The 20,179-nt window shown below is 64.8% G+C and overlaps 1 protein-coding gene across 1 annotated transcript; it reads left to right on the forward strand.

Annotated features, from left to right (window-relative positions):
* Positions 1-666: 666 nt before the first annotated feature.
* CHID1 (chitinase domain containing 1) lies at positions 667-18,002 on the forward strand. Its single transcript, XM_032879814.1, has 12 exons — positions 667-825; positions 1,353-1,502; positions 1,753-1,885; positions 2,581-2,625; positions 3,106-3,212; positions 3,565-3,626; positions 6,650-6,742; positions 9,484-9,585; positions 10,095-10,250; positions 17,288-17,368; positions 17,646-17,688; positions 17,826-18,002. Exons 1-12 carry the CDS (start codon positions 715-717, stop codon positions 17,922-17,924), a joined length of 1,182 nt encoding a protein of 393 aa, XP_032735705.1. The 5' UTR covers positions 667-714; the 3' UTR covers positions 17,925-18,002.
* Positions 18,003-20,179: the final 2,177 nt, after the last annotated feature.

A 20,179-nucleotide genomic window follows, 5' to 3' on the forward strand; every position in this document is an offset into this window, starting at 1 on the left:
TTCTTTCTTTTATAGGATTTTATTTATTTATTTGAGAAAAGAGCACAAGCGGGGGTGAGGGGCAGAGGGAAAGGGATAAGCAGACTCCCCACTGAGCAGGGAGCCCATCGCAGGGCTCAATCCTAGGACCCTGAGAGCATGACCTGAGCTGAAGGCAGACGCTTCAGCGACTGAGCCGCCCAGGTGCCCCTAAAGCGTTACATTTCTGTGTAATGAATTCTGTTGGCGTGTTCTTCCCTAACCTCCACACTGCTGGCGTACTTGGAAGGGCCTTCTCCGCCTGAGTTTACAGAAGCAGACACCCATATTTTCTTCAAGTCCTTTCCATGGCTCTGCTGTTTCACACTTAAGCCCTCCAGTAGCCTGGATTTCTTTGGGTTGGTGGGAGGCAGCCGCCGTTTTCCCAGATGGCACCGTGGTCAGGGCAGCCCGGAGGCAGTGGGGAAGGTTTTCTGACTAGCAGCAGGGAGACCCCTTTCTGGGCATCTGAAGAACAAGGGGCCGAGCAGTGCCGGGGGCTGGGCAGGCTGCTGGGGCTAGCCCTGGTAGGGCTCTGTCCCAGGACCAGTGCCCAGGCCAGTGCCACGAGGACCCAGGCCTTATGAGGGGCTCATTTGGCAGAGGGGACACCGCACACTGCTGGTGGTCATGTGTGCTCTGCTGTCCCCGCAGCCCCCGGCCCCTGAGGTTGGAGCGCACTGTGGCGCTCCCGCCATGAGGACACTGCTCAGTGCACTGTGGCTTGCTCTGGCCTGCAGCCCCGTCCGTACTACTCTGTCAAAGTCAGATGCCGGAAAGGCCGCCTCGAAGACGCTGCTGGAGAAGGTAGGCGTGTCCCGGAGGCTGGCTTCTTCCTGCCCCCTGGGGTCGTGTGTCGAGGCCTGTGATGGTGGACTCTGTGGGCCCAGAGCCTAGGGCCTTGGCCTCCTTGGGACACTGGCCAGTACTGCCCCAGGCTCTGGCTGATGGCCTGAGGGGGAGCAGTTTCTGGCGATGGGGCTGAGGGTGTGCTGGCCCTCGCTAGCCCAGAGTTGGGCCTTCACTCTGCCTCTGCTTCTTCCCACGGCCGCGCTCTCATCCCGCCTTGTGGAGTTCTGTCACATGCGTGGCAGTCGGGCGGATCGGACGAGAGACGCGCCGCGCCTTTGTGCCATTTTGCTGGGATAGGAGAGTGAGTCCTTAGGGACGGTCAGCTCCTCGAGGGTGGGCCTTTCCCTGTGGGCTCCGGTCAGCGGCACCGTGTTGGTCCTAGGACACAGTGCCTGCCTGAGCAGAGGACCGCCGCTCAAGGTCCTGTGGCCTGCCTGTGGACGGCAGGCCCTGACCGCTTAGTCCTTCCGCTTTTACCTCAGACTCAGTTTTCAGAGAAGCCTGTGCAGGACCGGGGTCTGGTGGCGACAGACCTTAGGGCTGAGGATGTCGTTCTGGAGCACCGTAGCTACTGCTCAGTCAAGGCCCGGGAGAGGCACTTTGCCGGGGATGTGCTGGGCTACGTCACTCCAGTAAGCCGGGCCCTGGGGCGGATAGGGAGGTCCCGAGGGCAAGGTGGCCACGGGAGTCCACCTTCCGGGGCTGCGGCCACGCAGGGGCATGGGGAAAGAATGATGGCACAAGTGACAGCCATCCCCTGGGTTTTCGGGGGACTTGTCTTGCGTGGCGCAGGGGGGCCCGGGGTGTCCCGGTTCAGAGGTGTCTCTGGGGCCCTCCGTCCCCAGCTGCAAGTGCGCTCACCTGTTCTCCATTTTCTGCCAGTGGAACAGCCATGGCTATGATGTGGCAAAGGTCTTCGGGGGCAAGTTCACACAGATCTCGCCCGTGTGGCTGCAGCTGAAGCGGCGGGGTCGGGAGATGTTCGACGTCACGGGCCTTCACGACGTGGACCAAGGTTCTCGCGTTGCTGCTCACCTGTGCTGGTCCTGAGGGCTCAGAGGGAGTGAGTGCATGTCCGCCTGTGTGCGTGGAGGGTGTGACTCTGTGTGGGACTGTGTGTATAGCTGAGTGTGTGTGCACGAGCGTGAGACGGTCTGCCATTGGCCCAAACTCTGTCCCCTTTGGCGGTTTGTACGCAGGCTCCAGGGAGGAGGTGTCTGGGAGGGCCCAGCTGTCTCGGCGGCCACCCCTGTGAGCACGCACCCAAGTTCACGTAGCTGTTCCCCTCTGGAGTTTGAAGAGGGGATGTGTTAGCTAGTTGTGGTGTTCCAAGACCTGAAGCCCTCCCTTGATGCTGGGAGAGCAGTGTCCGCGGACACGGCTGGGCAGCACTGGGACCTGGCCCTCAGGCACCCTTTAGCTCCAAGAAACAGTCCCAGCCCCCTTGGAGGCCACCTTTCTCTAGATGTGGCCAGTGCCACCACTTTGTCTCTGGTGGCCCAGAGGTCTGACCTGCCCTGGCTGGTCCGCAGCGGGAGGAGAGGGGAAGGGAGAAGAAGGGAGGGGAAGGGAGGAGGGGCTAGACCCACGGAGTCTCTCCTGCCGCCTCCCCTCTTCACATCCATTGCAGGTGCCCCAGCATTTTCTCCCTTGGGAGGGGGCTGGGTCTTCCTGCGTCCCTGCTTTGACTGTCCTCTCCTCGTCCCACAGGATGGATGCGAGCGGTCAGGAAGCAGGCCAAGGGCTTACGGATAGGTAAGTCCGGTGGGCCTGGGCTGTCAGGGCACCCAGCCCTTAAGCCACACACTGTGAGGTAGAGGCCCTGGCAGGACCAGGCTGAGAGTGATGCCAGCCCTACCTGCCCAGTCCCGGGGCTCACAGCTGGCAAGGGTGTTCCCAGAGCACAGTGGGATTATCGGGGTCTGGGGATTGGAGCAGGGAACAGGTGACAGCTGCACAGGAGGAGCCATGTGGGGTGGGGCCGGCTGGGGACTGATCCAGGTGGAAGACAGTCCGGTAGGAGCCAGGCAGCGAGGAGCTGGAAAGCTGGGGTCTGGGCATTCAGAAACTTGGTGTGTGCAGGGAAAAGAGGTTGGCACTACCCGATGCCCCTCCCTTGCCAGGCCTTATGGGCGCTTAGCTGTGTGGCCATTCTGCTTTGGTGGCCGGGGCTACCCTGAGGGCAGGGCCAAGTACAGAGGGGTCACAGTCCCTGTGTGGGTCTGTTCCCCCAAGTGCCCCGACTCCTGTTTGAGGACTGGACTCATGAGGACTTCCGGAATGTCTTGGACAGCGAGGACGAGATAGAGGAGCTTGGCAAGACCGTGGTCCAGGTGGCCAAGGTGAGGCCTGGCACTGCATGGGGTCCGCAGAGGCTGCCCTAGGCTTCCTCTTGGCCACAGAGGTCCTCTGGGCTAGGGAGGCCTCCCTTGGGAGATACCTGGCTGCCCACTGCCTTCCCGGCCCTCCAGGCCCCCAGGGGTTGGGGTTGGAGAGACACATGAGTGAACAGGACACACGAGGCTGAGCCCTTCTGCCCCCGGCTCCTGTGGGGACCTCCACACTGCCCCCTTCAGAGAGGGGCTTCGGGGCCTGCCATGACCTCCCCAATGTGTGGTGGTGGCTGGCTCTGTCACCTTCCCACCCACCTCTCCAAGGCTATCGGACCCTCTTCATCTGCCCTGTGCCTTTCAGAGCCAGCACTTTGACGGCTTCGTGGTGGAGGTCTGGAGCCAGCTGCTGAGCCAGAAGCACGTGTGAGTGGGCTGTGTGCTCTTCCTGGCCCCCCGGCGTCCTGGAGGAGGCTGAAGGAAGGACTGAGGGAGCGCCGCCGTGGGGAGGGCCCTCTTCCTACACCCGGGGCAGGGACGGCACCTCACAAGCATTCGAGGGCCAGCGTCTGGCCCTCACCACGCTGCATGGATGGGGAAGGGAGTGTGATAAGCGTCCCCCAGGAATGCTGGCAGGGGAGACCGGCCCAGGTGGTAATGGCAAGGGGAGGCTGGGATGTGAGCAGGAGCTCCTCTGCCGAGAAGAGGTCCGCAGAGTGTGGCTACGGAGTCATCTAGGACGAGAGCAGCCGCCCAGGCCTGCAGGCTCTACGTGCTCCCCTCGCAGTGGCTCCCACACCGCCTGTGACCAGAGTGACCAGGCAGAGTGGGAGTGGTCAGGTGTTGCCTGCAGCGGCCACCACCCATTTCTGTCAGGGTCATGGGGTCAGCCCCACGAAGGACAGGGGGTTGTCGAGCTCTCCTGTGCGGGGCGCTTCGGATGTTTTCACAGCAAGCAGTGGTGTGACCTGCAGGGGGCCAGGGGCAGCAGAGGCTGGCGGCCAGCTACCCCTGGCTCTGGAACACCCATCCCCTCCCTCTTCTGCCTGGAGAAGTCTCAGCCCGAAGCCTGAGCCGCTCCCCCACCTTGCTTCTCCATGCCCGGCTGCCCCCGCAGGGAGCCCTGGGCTCGGGCGGCCCCCCCTTTCTGCCCTGCAGCTGCAGGCCACTCTGCCCACTCAGAGGCGGCGTCGGAGTGCAGGTGGAAGGCATGCCGTTGGCTCTCATCTCTGCCTGGTGCCCGGCAGGCCCTGGGGCTCCCTGCCCAGGGTTGGAGGGGCAGGCCTGGCTGGGCAGCTGTGGCTCCCACCGCACTTGGGCCCGAGTCCGTAGCCCCGGGAAGGCCCTGAGGCCCAGTTTGTCGGGGAGGGTGGGTAGAGATAACGTGAGCCAGGTTGAGGGGCTTCCCATGTTTGTCGGGAGCCGGCATAGGGCCAGTGTGCAAGGGGTCCTGGCTCAGCCCAGAGACCCTCCTCACCACTCCTCCCAGGCAACAGCCCTGACAGGGTGACCTTGCAGAACCTTCTGGAGGTGGAGCTAGAGCCCTTCCCCGCAGCTTCTCACCAGGCAGCCTGATTCTGCCCGCTCACTGCAGGGGTGGACACCTGAGCCGCAGCTAGGATGCAGCAGGCACGTGTGACGGGCTGGCCAGCAGGTGGGCAGGCCAGGTGGAGTGGGGTGGAGAGCAGCCAGCAGAGCAGATGGCTCGGGCCACATTGCTACCTGGGAGCCATCTCCCAGGACGGGATGGGCCAGGCTGCAGTGAGGCATGACGGGAACATTTCACGAGGCCGTCCCCACCTGTCACCCTCTTTGAGGTGTCCGAGGGCACCGTTTCCTTCTGGAGAGGTGAGCCCAGAAAGGCCATTGTGGGCAAATGCTGTGGGGCACATAGCCTATGCGGTGTGGTGGGGACGATGGTACAGTGCTGCCTGGACACCATGGACTCCAGGGTCCAGCGTCCTCCGGCCTCCCTCCCACGCAAGTCCTCTGGGGAGGAGCAGGTGGTCTGAGCAGCTGGAGCAGGTAGGGCTGGCGCCCAGCTCCAGTGAGTGGCCTGGTCCCCTCCATGCGCGCCCAGGGCACACGGGTGACCCTGGGTTCCCAGCTGGTGAGTGCCGCCCCAGGAGCACACCACCAGCCTTCCCTTCTCACAAAGATGCAGTCCTAGGGGCGTCCAGAAAGCTAGGAAAGCTGGTGACGGTGCTGCAGACAACGTGACAGCTGTTGGCAGCGCGGATGGGGCACATGCCCTGCAAGGGCTTGACCGGAGCCCAGGCCGCCTCGTTGCAGGAGAGACTCCCCCGTGCCAGGCCCCGCTCCTGCTGAGCCACGCTTCCATGGTCGGTACCTAGCCCATTCTTGTCCAGACAGCCGGGGCCATACCTGTACCCTGCGCATGTCTGTGAGGCCTTGAGGTGGGCACTGGGCCCTGTGCCCTGGCTGTGCAAGGGTAGCCAGGACAACACCCACCATCCCTGCTGGTGAGCGTCCTGCTGCCCCAGCCCCTCTGATTGGCCCCATGCGTGGGCACTGGACTCACTGTGCTCTGCAGACTGGGCCCAGGCCGGACAACCCAGAAGCATCTTGGCTTCCTGCAGGGCTTCTGGGCGCCTGTCCCTTGGTGGTCCTCGCTGCATGGCATGAGGGGGAGGGGGGAGCCCGGAGCCGTGTTAGTCTCCTTTCCACTGGCCATACCTGGTGTGCCTCTAGGGGCCAGAGGAGCCCATGACTGCAGCTCCCTCCATCCCCCATCTGGTGGCCCACTTCCTGTTGAGACATGTCCAGGCCCAAGTGGAGAGTTGCACCTGCTGCCCACCCGCGGGTGTCCCTTCCGTGTGTCGCAGGGCCGAGGATACCCCCCACCCTAGGACTGAGAAGGCGGCCGTGTCTGGCTCTTCCAGGCTCGGGGGTGGCCACAAGAGGGGTCTGGGCAGTTGTGGCCAGTGCTCTGGGGCGCTGGGCTAGGACTCCGCCTCAGCACAAAGCCTGGTTGGTGCAGCTGCCCTTGCTTTTCTGGTCCCGAGGCACCTCTCAGGTGCTCTGTGACACCCAGTAGGTCAAGTGGTGTTTCGTGGCCTGGGCTGACCCAGTCACCAGCAAGTCAGCCCCCAGGACACCTGTAGGTCCTTCCTCACCCCTGGGCCAGGCTGTGTGTCTGGGAGGGTCCAAAGGTGATGAGATGCTGCCCAGATGCCCCTTTTTTCCCCATGCCATTCTGAGGTGACCCTGAGCAAGGAAGGACAGGCACCAGCCACGTTCTGAGCAGGCCCAGTTTGGGGGGCGGGTGGCCCCTGCGGGACCTGCTGGGCTGCCTTGAGTGTCTGCGTGGTGCAGGGCCTCACTGGAGCCCTCCAGGATGGTAAGTGCCCGTACAGGGGCACCTGCCCCGTAGCAGGTTAGGCTCAGGCCCCTTGGCTTCCTGTCCTTGACCTCCGGGTCCTTCGCAGGGGTCTCGTCCACATGCTCACCCACCTGGCTGAGGCCCTACACCAGGCCCGGCTGCTGGCCATCCTGGTCATCCCACCAGCAGTCGCGCCCGGGTAAGTACCAAGCTCGCTGGGGGCAGGCCGCTCCTTCCTGGTCGGTGGCAGACCTGGGTGGGTAGGTGCTGTGGAGCTGGGGACCCGCATCAGCCACGGCGGCATGTCCTTGCATGTCCGCAGCAGAAGGCTGCGCCGTCCCCCCACGTGTTGGGAGACAGAGGTTCTTAAATTTGAAGGGCCACGTCTTTTGGACACTTGCACTCATTCTCAGGTGCAGCCCTGGACCTTCCCCACGACATGGACAGGTCCTTGGGTGGTCAGGGCCATGTGGTCCCACCGCCTCCTTCCCCAACCCGGCTGGTCACCCTTCTGGACCCCAGGGGACAGGGAGGCTGAGCAGGCCAGGCCCTAGTTCTTGGAGCCATGTCCCCTCTCCCCAGGACGTCACCTGGTGCCCGGCACATGGACGCTTCAGCTCTGTCATGAGGACCAGGGCAGACCCAGGGTCCAGTGGCATTGTTGGCGAGCTGGCCACAGAGGTCTGGGTGGGACCAACGGGGGGCTCTGTTTGGCCTTTGCTAGCCCGGCGCCGTGGCCCACAGGTACACGCTGCTCTCCCACTGCCGCCCCGGGAGGAAGCAGCTGGCCCCCCATCGAGTGGCCACAGGGTGGTATGCTGAGGGGTGGGAGCCGCATGGGGGTGCCTCCGGGGCCTGGGATGTCCAGCCGTGGTTCAGAGCCCAGTGGGCTCACGGAAGCGCCAGTTGCCACATGGAGCCTGCAGGGCTCTCCAGCAGCTACAACAGCTGCTCCCCGGGACAGCGCCGGCCTGGCCTTCGTGCCCCTCCCCACCATGTGCCGCCAGAGGCTGTGGACTGTGCCCTTTGCATTACTAGGGCGTGGGTCTGCTAGCGGAGTTTTCTCCCCACGCTTTCAAGGTCCTCGGTCCACACCTGTGTCCCTGGGCCGGCACCTCCCTCCTAGAGCGGGGCAGGCGCTGCTCAGCCCAGGAGGGACCGCAGCCGGAGCCCCCTCTGTCTGTCCTTCACCCTGCACATACAGACGTCTGTGTGCCTGTTGGTGAACGTGTGTGGGGTGCGCGTGTCCTGAGGCTCTGGTGGGGCTGCTGCTCCCGGGGCTCTTGTGGCTGCCTGAGGTTGGAGCTGAGGCTGGGCCTGGAAGAGGAGCTTTCCTCCGCGAAGGCCGAGGGACAGGCCCTCTAGAGGCTGTGGGCTTGGCTACGGCACTTGCTGCCCATTTCCCGGGTCTCAGGTTCTGTGGGTGGCTCGGGGAGCGGGGGTGGCCTGGCCTTGTCATTGTTTACAGGCAGGAGCCACCCGTGGGATGGGTGCAGGAGGTGTCGTCTGCAGAGGCAGGGCCGGGGTGCCCACCTGCAGCTGTCTCCACAGAGCCTAGCGGCTTCCGGCACAGGCATAGAGCAGGGGTGTGGAGGATGTGCTGGAGAGTCGGGGTGGTGACAGGTTGGCCGCTCCTCGGGGCCACCCCCCGGGCCTGGCCTGGAAGGGCAGGAGGACTGCGGTGGGGTGCATCTGTGCCCAGGGGTTCCTACCCTGAGCTCCTGGCACTGAGGCAGGAAGTAGACAGCCCTCCCCTCACTCTTTAGCCACCAAGGGCAAAAGCACCGTGCTAAGGCAGCTGAGGGGGGATCTTGGGGGGACTATGGCCAGTGTGGTCAGGGCTGAGGGTGGGGCTTTCAGGTGTGATGGGCGCGCCCTCCTGGCTACCTGGGTGTGCATGTCCCAGCTGTAAGCCAGCCCAGTGATTCCCCAAGGCTCTGGCTGGTGGGGCCACAGGAGCTCATCCCATGGACGTCAGGGACCCCGTACACACTTGCTGACAGCTCCCCAGCAGGCCCAACAAATCCTGCGTCCTGGCATTTTCTGTGGCAGGACGTCATCGTGTAGTGGGACGCCATCGTGCCTGTCGTCCACCTCCCGGAGGCCTGCTAGTTCGGGCAGCTGTGCTGACTTTGAGCCCTGCCTGCGGGGTCGCAACCATGCCCCGTGGAGCTGCTGCCCTAGAGCCGTCACTCATCTGTGATCTCCCGGTGGAGGAGGAGCCGAAGGCTTGAGTGGCCCCCAGGCCTGTGGGGAGCAGATAGGGAGAGTGTGGGCGGTGACACCTGCCTTCCACACACCATCTGTCAGGTGCCCAGCAGGGCTGCTGTGGGGGCCGCCCTGTGGCTAGTGGCAGAGCCCAGTGGCCACGCACAGAACCTACACTGACCCCAAAGAGGACTGGGTGCCAGAGAGCTGGTCGAGGGTAGGACTTGGGGTTTACCACCAATAGGTGACCCCTCTCTGGTGTCTGGGGGGCAGATAGCAGAGGAGAAGGGGTGCAGCGTCGAGCTACAAGCATGCGGCCTCGGGAGCAGGGAGATGGGACAGGGTCCTCCCTGGGGAAGAGATCAGTCGGCACCATGAGAAGTGTGGTCCCCTGTGGTGCCTCGGTGGCTCACTGTATAAAGCCTCTGCCTTCGGCTCAGATCATGGTCTCAGGGTCCTGGGATCGAGCCCCGCATCGGGCTCTCTGCTCAGCGGGGAGCCTGCTCCCCCCCCACACTCTGCCTGCCTCTCTGCCTGCTTGTGATCTCTGTCAAATAAGTAAATAAAATCTTAAAAAAAAAAAAAGTGACCTGCAGCCCTCCACGAGTGGAGGAAAGAAGGGGCGTGGTCTGGAGCTTGCTCTGGCTCCGGGTGGGCGCAGGTGCCCGCTGGGGATGGGGCTGGCTGGGCTGTGAGCGATGGGCAGTGGAGGACACGCGGCTCTTGTCGCAGGACCGAGCAGCTGGGCGTGTTCACGCACAAGGAGTTTGAGCAGCTGGCCCCTGTGCTGGACGGCTTCAGCCTCATGACCTACGACTACCCCACAGCACAGCAGTGAGTGTGTGCACCAAGGGCCCCATGGGTTCTGTGCCTTGGGACAGACATGCTCACCTCCTCTGGGGCCTGGACACTGGACAGGCAGAGGGGGCAAGGCCTGGTTTGTCACCAGTGTGCTTGGAGCCATACTGCTGTCAGCTCTTGGTTCCAGGGACGTAGGGGGCCTGGTCCCTTTACCCCTGAAGCCCACAGTTGCCCCTGCACTGAGCAGCCTTCACATTTTCGGGGCATGTGAGAGGGAAGAGGACAGCTCTCATGGGAACACCATCGGGGGGTGTCCAGCTGTGCCAGCATAGTGGCCACTGGCACTGGGCCTGCCTTGTTGCTAAGGAGAAGCTGCTCCTGTGGGTGGGGTCACTGCCTCCAAGGGAGCCTGGGGCGAGGGCGGTGTCACAGTGCTTCTCCCCCACCCCCGCGTGGCCCGCTGCGCCAGCCTGGGGTGCCCACAGTACATGGCGGGAGGCCTCTGCCTGCGACTGAAACCCACTCCTCCCTCGCCCCCACAGGCCTGGCCCCAATGCACCATTGTCCTGGGTTCGAGCCTGTGTCCAGGTCCTGGACCCCAAGTCCAAGTGGCGCAGCAAGATCCTACTGGGTCTCAACCTCTATGGCATGGACTATGCAGCCTCCAGGGACACACGCGAGCCTGTCATCGGGGCCAGGTGAGCCCAGGGTCCCCACCATGTGGCACGGCCTCCTGTGCTGGCCTGTGCCCCGGCCCTCGTTCCCGTGGGTCTGTGAGTCTCCCGGGGGTGGTGGCTTAGAGCTGGGGAGGGGCAGGGTCTGAGCCTGTTGGGTTGGGGGGCACTGTCCTAGCACTGCCGCCGGGACATCCCTCAACCCCTTGGGGTTCTGCCCCGTCCGCAGGCAGGCAGACCGCCTGCCCAGTGCGAGAGGCAGGCAGGCCTGGCCTGGGAGGCCCTCAGTTTGGGCACACACCCACACTCCATGTGGGGTCTCTCCTGCCCAGGGCCCCCTCGTGGCTCTTCCTTCCCTTCTGCTGGTGGCACATTCTGTCAGCCTCAGTCGGCGTTGGTTTTCTGGAAGACACTTCTCCTGGGCGTGTGGCCCCAGGCTGTCTCGTCCCTGTCTTCCTGCTGCAGCTGTCTGGCGACACGGCGCCGGGCGCAGTTTGGTGGCCGTCCCTTCATGTGTTTTTCTTTCTGTGTTTTGCACTTGGTTTGCATTGAGTTTTTGGGACCCGTGTGTTTATACTTTTAATGAAATTTGGAAAAATTTTGGCCAGTTTCTTCAAATTTTTTTTTCTGTTCCTTTTTTCCTCTTTTCTCCTTCGGGCTCTCAAATACGTGCGTCAGGTCAGTCGTCCCCGCTCGCTGGCACTCACATTGTTTCCTCTCTCGCTCGGGGTTCACTGGTGTTCCGTGCCCGTGGCTCGCGTGCTGTCCGCTCCCTGCCTCTCCCGCTCCCGTGCTGTGGGGCTCACGTCCAGAGGTCCGTGCTGGGTGTCCTGCCCCGCGTCTCCCGCTCCTCACACGTGTGGGCTTGGCTGCGACAGCTGCGCTCGGAGTGCGGCCGCCCCGGGTCCGGCCTGCCGGCGCTTCTCTCCCCGTGCTCTGTCTGGCCGTTGCCCGGCGGACCTGTGCTCCTGGGGTGGACTCCAGATGTTGTGAACTGCTTCGTTTGGGGCGTCCGGACGCTGTGCGAGCTGGGCGCTCTTCTGGAGCGCCTTCCCGTCCCGTCGGCGCAGATTGGGTCGCACGCCGCGGCCTGGGGGCCTGCCTGTCGTGCCTGCTGTCCTTGCAGGCGCTTTCTCTGTGGGTCACCTGCAGGCCTGTCTCTGCCAGGGATCCGGCGTGTCATCCTGGGCGGGGGGCGGACTGCTCAGTGTGCCGCCCCCCCCAGGCCTGTCTACGCCTATCCGGACCTGTTGTCCATGGAGAGCCTCCAGCAGTTTCCGGGGCGGAAGCTGTTCGGTTGGCCCTTGGCTAGACTCACGCGTTCTGAGGGGCTGCTCCTAGCCACCTGCCCTGGTTGGGGGGGGGGCTTCCCTGTTTCCTCCAGGCCCCTCCTGCTCTGAGGGCTTGGCTTCCAGGCCAAGGAAGAATGCCCATAGCAGGGGCCACGACCACCTCTCACTTCGGCTGTCCCTTTTGTTGGGGGGACATCAGGATCTGCTGTGCTCTGTGGCAGGGACGGGCCAGTGGTGGCCCCACCAGGACCACGTCCTGTGTCTGCACAGCTGATGCTGGGGTCCAGTGCAAGCCTGTAGTGCCCACCCCTCGCCTGCCCCTGGCACCGGGCGCACTCTGTCTGAACAAGGACCTGCCCCTCTCTGCTGGGAAGGGCCTGGGGAGGTGGCGTGGCATAAACAGCAGGAGCCGGGACAGGAGGACAAGGACTGGCTCCTCAGCTCCTGGGTGCTGAGGTGGTGCCTGGCCAGTTGGCCAGTTGGCCATCTCAAGGGCACGTGGAGGTCAGGCCTCCTGTCCCACTTCAGCCCCATCCCCGAGAGCTCCCCGCTCCTGTTCACCTGTCCTTCCGGCCAGGGCTGCTCTGTGCTGCTCCTGTGCTGCCCCAACCCCCATTGCAGCCCCGCACTGATGGGATTGCTGAGAGAGTTCTAGAAGTACTGCTGGGGCCCCTGCTCTGCCCGGTGTCCCTGACCAGGTGCCTGGCTCATAGAGACAGTGGCAGAGCCGTGTCCAGAGCTTGGGCTCCCAGCACCAGCCCCCAGGCCTTAAGGGAGCCTCGCAACGCTGTGTGCCCGCCGGGCAGCCGGGGTAGGATCCTGCATGTGAGGCCAGAGGGCCCCAGTGCCCCCTGCCTACCCCTGCTCCAGCCTCGGGCTCTGCTGGCCCAGGCCTGTGCAGCCAGAAGGCAGAAGCCCTGTGGTGCTCAGGCCGCCTGCGCTCCCGTACCGCACTGCAGACCCTCACTGTCCCCGGTCCCGGAGACTGGGAGTCCCAGATGCAGGAGCGGGCAGGGCGCCCCCCGCCCCCCACCCGAGGCCTCTCTCCTTGTTTCCGGATGGCCGTGCTCTCCCTGGGTCCTCCTGGGTCGTCCCTCTGTGCATGTCTGTGTCCTGATCCCCTCTTCCTGTGAGGACCCCGGTCACACGGGATCAGGGCCACCCCGGGGACCCCATGTTCCCTCCAACACCTCTGTAGAGGCCCCAGCTCCAGACGCGGCCACATCCTGGGGTGCTCGGGGTCAGGGCTCCAGCATGGGAATCTGGGGGACGCAGTTGATCCCTGCCACCAGCCCTGGGGGGACAGTCACCGTATTCACTTGGGGTGGGCCCACAGCAGCACGTGGCGTGGACCCTCAGGCTTGTTAACCCCCAGTCTAGCCGTGAGTCCCACACCCACCACCTGCTCTCAGACTTGCGGGACTTCTGGCTGCCCCCATCCTGCTCCTCACCCTCTTCTGAGATATCCCCCGCTCAGGCTGCCAGCCCCCTCCCCTGCGGGCAGGAGGCCGAGGAGGGAGCGGCATGGCTCCGGCCTGAGGGCAGCGGGTTGGCCGGAGGCTGGTCTGCGGGCCCGGAGGATAACGTCTGGGCCTTGTGTCCGGGATAAACACAGGCTGCCCTGACCAGTCAGGCAGGAGGCCACCACCCAGCCTCCGCGTCCCCCTGGCGAGCAGATGGCAGCTCAGCAGGGCCTCCCGTGTGTCAGAGTGGGCACAGTGCTGAGTTGGCAAGGCAGCGGTCCATGCATCTCAAGGGCACGTGGAGGTCAGGCCTCCTGTCCCACTTCAGCCCTGACTGGTGGGTGTTTCCCATCGAGAGGGGCTGAGGGGCCTTGGGTGGTGGTGACAGGCCTGTGGCCGGCAGGCAGGGGCAATACTGTAGCCTCTGGGCATTGGGTGCTGACTGACCTGAGGATTTCGAAGCAGGCAAGGGGTCCCGTCTGCTTCTCGGGAGGGCCGTGGCAGCAGGCTACCCCAGAGTCCCCTCCACCCCAGGCCTCTGCCTGCCTCACTTTAGAATGGGGCCAGGCCTGGTGCCCTGAGACCAGGCAAGGACTGTGGTCCTAATGGTGGCTCCCGGGGTCCTCCTCGAACCCCCTCCCCTGTTTCTCCCCTTGTCCCCTCACAGCCCCCGGGTGATCACAGGCTACAGGGCAGAAGGGGCTCACGCCGCACGCTTTACCTGGTCTTTTATCTGCCTGTGCGGTGGGATCCAGGTGGATAAAAGTCGTTAGTTCCCAGGGATGTTTGAGGGAAGGAACAGGTGTCCCCAGGGGGCCCATGTTCTGCTTCACTTCCCCCTCCCCGGGAGTCCCTCTCTGGATCCTGGTAGGCTGGGGGCTGCACCCTCCACAGTGGGCAGGAGAGGCCATGGTGGGGGGAGTGCCTGGGGGGCTGGCTTCTGAGCCCTGTGAGGAGCCCCCGGGGTCCCAGGAAGGGCTTCTCACTGGTCCAGTGGCAAACAGGGCTGCAGTTCCAACAAGGGACCTTTGAGCCTCGAGCCCCAGATGAGGTGTGGAGGGGCAAACATGTGGCCCTCAGTGTGGTCGCTCCCCACAGCCCCCGATGCGGTCAGATTCACATTTAGGGGGCCTTTGCCAAAGCGGGGTCTCAAGCAGAGCATGCTCCTGGCACAGCACCTCTGGGCCTCGCGGCACGGCGAGCTGGCTCTGTGAAAGGCACACGGGGCTACAGGGGATCAGGAACGATGTCCCCTGCCTCCGCAACAGGGGAGTCGAGCCTTGGGAGGGCGTCACATCCCCCACCCCCAGGTCAGTCTGGGGTGAGAGCTGCAGTCCAGACAAGGACCGCAGCTCCTGGTGAGAACAAAGGACACAGAGTGAGGTGAAGGCGGCCCCCCCCAATGTGGGCTGAGCACTCTCCTCCCAGCCGGCATGAGCCCCCCTGCACCTGAGTGCTTCCCACTGATGTAACACCAACAGGGAGCTGCCCCTCGGGCCCCTGTGGGTCTGTCTCCACCTCCTTTGCCCACAGCCTGATTCTTCCAGGCAGTCCTCCTGGCCTGCGAAGGGGCCTGACATGGGTGCCCCTCTCAGGACCACACCTCTTTGATCCGGGAGCCAGATGTTAGAGCTCAGCTCAGCAAGGCTCTGGATTGAGGCTGGGTTGGGCGGCGCGCTCTGGTTGGGCACCCTAGAAAGGCAGTTCACCAGGAGACACACCCTGGCCAGCCCCTGCAGGAACCTGCAGTGATGCACCCCGTTTCCACGCAGCTGACGATGGGCCAGGTGTGGGGTGCTAGGGGCCCCGCAGTCACTCAGGCTCCCCAGCTCTGCACCAGTAGTAGCCGGGGCAGCCTGTTTCAGGGTCGTCTGCCATCCCTATCTTGGCCTCTCTGATGCTGAGCCCTGGGCCCATTGTGGCAGGTGTCCCCAGCCCCTTCCAGGGAGTGTGGGACCAGCCGCTTCACCACCTGCTCGGCCCCAGACAGACGGAGCCAGGAGCCCGTGGTGGGGGCAGGAGGCCAGCTCCCTCAGGCCTGGGTTCTGTGGCTGCCAAGGGGGCCTCTGGGACCATGGTCTGCAGTGCCTGAGAGTCCCTCCCAACTTATTAGTCTCTACTGGCCATCCCCAGACAACACACAGACCTGTCACGACCATGGCCAGGCTCCAGTGTGTGGCCTGGTCAGTCTCCAGTGTGGGGATTCTGGACAGCTGTGAAGCCCGCAGAGGTGGTGTGGGTCTAGGTGCTGATCTGTAGATCCCCGTGCCTGCCAAGCCCTGCCCGAGAGGCTGTCCTGCTTCGCTGGCAGGCCGAGATGTTCCCTAGGGCCTAGCCAGCCCCGCAAGATCCCCAGCACCAGTGCAGGTGGACACCTGTTCTGAACCTCTGGGGCCTGCAGCCCCCACCCGGTGGGGCCTCTCCTGCCCCTGCCCAGGGATCCCCCCAGGACCCCAGGGAAAGGCAGCCCCAGCTGGACCACAGCCAGATGGGTCCCTAACAGGCAGGTTATACGTGGCAGTCTCCTTGAGATCCAGGGCACCAGAGCGTCCCGGGCACTCAGGGGCTTGGGGATGGACACTTCCCGGCAAGGCCAGTCCCTGTGGCCTGACAGCGGTGCTGGGAATCCCACTCCTCCTGGTCAAGGACAGCAGGTGTGTGCGAAGGCCCCACGGGCGGGGAGCTGTAGGGTGAACCTTGCAGGCAGGCTGCTGTGTCCCCGTTGCCGTCCCCCATTTCACTCCAGTAGCCCCTGGGCGGCCTCCCTGGGCTGCTTCTCGGGTCTGAGTTCCCGTGGCTCTGGGCCTTCTGTCCAGCCCTGGGCCTTGCTTTGGTCTTTGTCCTCCTTCCCTTTGCTGGGTCCTGCCTCCCAGCAGCCTGCTCTTGTCTTGGTCCTGGGCCTCCTCATGCACCTTGCTTGAAGGGTGCCCATTCGTCACGGCCTGGCTCCCCGGGTGCCTTCTGCTGTGCCCTGCCCATGAGGGGCAGCCCTGGGGGAGCCCCGCTGCCTGTCAGGGGGCCCTGCAGGCCAGGGTCCTCCTGCCCCCGAGACGTGACTGGCCCAGAACCCACTGAACTTCTAGCGTGGGCCTGCATCAGGGAGACCATGCTCTCCCCACCTCCAGCCTGAGAAGACTGTTGTACGGCCTTTGGGGAGGCTGGGTCAGGACCGCTCCGAGGGGGCCTGGGTTGGCAGAGGCTGGGGTGCGGTGGCTCTGGCTGCAGCAGGACTGGCAACAAGGAGAGGCCACTGGGCATGTGGGTCCCACCCTTTGTGCTTGTCAGGCCCCGGGACCCCTGGCCAGTGGGAGGTCAGGAATCTGTGCTAGCGGGGACCCCTCCTGAGGTCGGGGTGCGGGCAGGTCCGCAGGGCAGCACGGCAGCGGTCCAGCATGGACGGCTTAGGCTCGGCCCAGCCTGTCGCGTGCCTCTGGTCTCGTGGGGGCAGGGGTCCCAGCGTGGCATGCAGGGAGACCTCAGGCCCTGCCCCAGAAGGTGAGAAGCCACAGGCTAGTTTCCTTTGGAGTGGAGGGGCCCCTGCACCCCTCCCACCCTCCGCAGGGCCCTCCCTCCCTGGCTGTGGCGGGTCTTGCACACACACACCCTGATTCTGTCTGGCCTCCGGGGTATTTTCCGACCTGAGGCCTTGTCACGTCGGGGAGGCGTCCCTCACACCCACAAACTCAGCGTGGCCAAGCCGGCCTTCGTTTGTGCAGCTGGCACCTCCGGTTCCATAGTTTCCTCACCCAAAAAGGAGCCCTGAGCCCTCTTAGCAGCAGCCCCCGGATGACTGGTGACCACAGCCGCGTTCTGTGGATTTGCCTCTCCTGTGACACTCCGCAGTCCCACGAGCGCCGGCTCTGCCCCCAGACACACAGGCCCTCACTCTGTCCACACGGACACTCATGGGGCAGATGGAGGACACAGCAAGAGGCCCAGTCGGGTCGCCTAGCGCCTTGGTGCCGTCCCACACTTAGCCGCGCAGCCACAGGTGCCGCCGTCCCGCTGCTCCCATCTCAGCCCCCGTCTGTCGGCATCTCTGTCCCTCCCCTGCCCCCGAGGGAGGACTCGGCCCCCAGCCCACGCGGGCCCAGGGCTGAGGGTCCCAGGCGCTGTTCTGTGCTCCCGTGTCACGGGTGCACACGTGACCCTCCCACAGTGGGTGTGCTGCGGGCACTGCCTACACCGACAGGGGACGTAGCCTCCGCGTCCTGCTGCCTGCCCGTGACAGCCTCAGCTGGCGTGGCCCCTTCAGGTGTCTGGGCAGTCTCCAGGACGCCCACACCCGTGCCGCGGCCTCCCCCAGGTACATCCAGATGCTGAAGGACCACAGGCCCCGGATCGTGTGGGACAGCCAGGCAGCAGAGCATTTCTTCGAGTACAAGAAGTGAGTGTCCGGCAGGAGGCCCTAGGTGAGGGGTGTGCCTGCCCAGGCCGGCCAGGGGCTCCAGGGCCAGCAGCCCGAGCACCGCCTCCCACCGAGGGCTGCGTGGCCCGAGCAGTGGGACCCGTGGAGGGCCCTTCCCTGCGGGAGGCAGAGACCTCTGCCGGAAGGGGAGGCGGGGCCGGCTCTCCCTTCCACTTGGGATGGGGGTGGCGGGAGGAGCAGAGGCCGGCCGGAGGTAGAAGGCCCGTCGAGGTAGAAGGCCCGTCGTCTTTTGCAGAAGCCGCGGTGGGAGGCACCTGGTCTTCTATCCAACTCTGAAGGTACTCGTGGGCCAGCCTTGATGCTGGGGGTGGGGCAGCAGGTGTAGCCCCTCCCACAATGACCCTTGCCCTCAGCGGGGCGGGGGGTGGGGGGGTTGTTGGTGGGGAGGCCTGGCTGACGCTCCCTTTGGTGGCAGTCTGTGCAGGTGCGGCTGGAGCTGGCCCGGGAGCTGGGCGTCGGCGTGTCCATGTGGGAGCTGGGCCAGGGTCTGGACTACTTCTACGACCTGCTCTAGGCCTGGCCGTGCGCGGACGCTTCCCCAGCGACGCAGTGACCGGTTCACACGCGAAATACAGACTCTTCTCGGTTTTCCGTTTGGTGTCCGCTGCAGTCCTCGAGCGGTGGCCGAGGGGTCCTGGGAGCCAGGCCTCTTCGCCAGCAATGTGGGGAGGGGCCGTCCTGGCGGTGTTGCCCAGAGGACGCGGCCCCTCCCACGCAGCCCTCACTGGGCCGGGCCGGCTCTCTCTGCTGTGGCCCCCCGGGCTGTGCTGAGGGGTTCGGCCTCTCACTGCCCACACTGGTCCGGTGAGCCCGGCGAGGGTGTGAGGGCTGCTGGACAAAGCCCTGCGCAGAGCAGCTGTTCCTGTCCCACAGAAGGACCCCTGTGGGCCCCTGGGTGCCAGTGGGCCGGGCGGTTGTCGGGTTCTGCCCCCGGGCGTAGCCAGGCTCCCGGAATGACACAGCAGGAGAGACTCCGGGACTGCCTGTAGCCAAAGACAGTGGCCCCTGCCTCCCCCAGCCCCTCAGCTGGAAGGGCTGCTGCTGGCCCCTGCTCCCCAGCCACTGGGCTCCGTGGCCCATGGGCTCCAAGCAGCACAGCCCTCGGTAAGCAGGCCCGTCCAGGGCCTGGTGCTGTCCACAGGGCCAGAGTCCTGCCGGGCCAGACCCGACAGATGGGCAGGCGCTGCATGGGAACTTGGGGCTTCCATGCTCCGAGTCTGGGGGCAGAGGCCGTGCTCCCTGCTCTCCTGCTGTGGGACATGAAGCGGGAAGGGCTCTGAGGGGCAGGGCCAGCCAGTGCCCTGTTGGAGTGGCCCCACAGAGGAACCCCACAGTTCTGAGGGGGCGGGGGCAGGGCAGCCTGCGAGGGCGGATGCAGAGTCTGGGCCTGCATAGAGGGACGGGGAGAGCGTGTGGGGGGGACGCGAAGCTGTCCTGGGAAGTCTGTGTGCGCACCTGCTGTGGGTGCGTGCGTGTGCACGTGTGTCCACATCTATGCCCGTCTGCTGGAGGGTCGGCATGTGGGGCCACAGCAAGAGGTTCCCCGAGTCCCCACACCAGTGCCCCTGGCAATGGGCAGGAGCAGAGGATGGAGCATCCCCTTGTCCCGGCTTCAGAGGCCTGGGCAAGAGGGGAGCCAGGAGGCCGTGGCGCCGGGGCTGGGGTGCCAGGCTCTAGTATGTCTCAAGTCTGTTCTGGAGCTGGGGGTTAGAGGGGGAGCCGGGTAGGTGATAGACACTGGGTGTGTGGGGGAAGGTGGGACCAGTAAAGGGGGTGAGAGCTGTGAGAGAGGGGTCCTGAGGTCAGACCCCAGGGGCAACCCACACAAAACCGTGAGCATTGGAAGCAGAGCCAGCAGGTGGGGGTCTGGGCTGGAGGGCAGGGACCCTGGGCTCCAAGGCCACTGGAGGATCATGGGGGAAATTGAGTCAGGGCTGGAGTCTGAGGGTCACATAGGAGGCTGTGAGCGGAAAGGGTCCCAGGTCTGCAAGCCGTTCCCATGGGTCCAGTGAGCTTGCACATGGCGTACTCAGGAGCACCCGAGCGTGGGGCAGGTCTGTCTCTGGTCACACATGCCAGTGGGGGGGCCTGGTTCCCAGCAGGAGGGCTCTATGGACACTGGGGGGGTAGGGTCACGTGGGGACTGCTTTCCTGGATATGCGACGTTCCTGCTGGTTTTCCAGTCGTTTGCGGCTGGCAGGTGAGAAATGGTTTAGTTTGGGGGCATTAACCACATGCCCTGACGTCACTACACTTTGGTTCTGGTAGTTTCCGTGGAGTGAGGACAGGTGGGGTCGGTGGGCTTGTGAGCACAGTGGCTGTCAGTCGTGTCTGTGGCTGCGGTCAGTGCTTGGTTGGGCATTCCCAGGTGGGCCTGCCACACAAGGACAGTGATACGGGGTGTTCCTGGGGGGACGGGGGGAGGGCAGCACCTTGGAGCCGGCAGGAAGGAGGGCTGGAGATGGAGGTTTGAGGGGTCGTGTGCCGCACAGCTAGTGAGGCTCCTGGGAGGGTCCCATCCTTCCCCTAAGCTCCAGACCCACGGCCTTCCCCACGCCCATTGCTCCTGTCTCCAGGGCCCCCCTGCGTTGATGCGCCTGCCGCTTCCGCTCCCCTCCCGACAGCCCGTACAGATGAGCAGTTCCGGGGCCAAGTTCACAGAAACAGAGAGGGCCGTGGGGCAGGCGAGGCCCTGGGGCTTGATGGGGAGGGAGGCACAGGGCGGTCCTGAGACCCCTCTGCACCACCAACAGATTACCCCGGGGGGGG

Source organism: Lontra canadensis, unplaced genomic scaffold (genome assembly GCF_010015895.1).
Source record: "Lontra canadensis isolate GAN:19392208 unplaced genomic scaffold, GSC_riverotter_1.0 scaffold66, whole genome shotgun sequence".
In the NCBI taxonomy this organism is placed as follows: domain Eukaryota; kingdom Metazoa; phylum Chordata; class Mammalia; order Carnivora; family Mustelidae; genus Lontra; species Lontra canadensis.

Coding starts and splice junctions, on each gene's coding strand:
- CHID1 (XM_032879814.1), top strand. CDS start 715: ATGAGGACACTGCTCAGTGCACTGTGGCTTGCTCTGGCCTGCAGCCCC. Junction 3,627..6,649: donor CTGCTGAGCCAGAAGCACGT/GTGAGTGGGCTG, acceptor GGTCCTTCGCAG/GGGTCTCGTCCACATGCTCA. Junction 6,743..9,483: donor CCACCAGCAGTCGCGCCCGG/GTAAGTACCAAG, acceptor CTCTTGTCGCAG/GACCGAGCAGCTGGGCGTGT.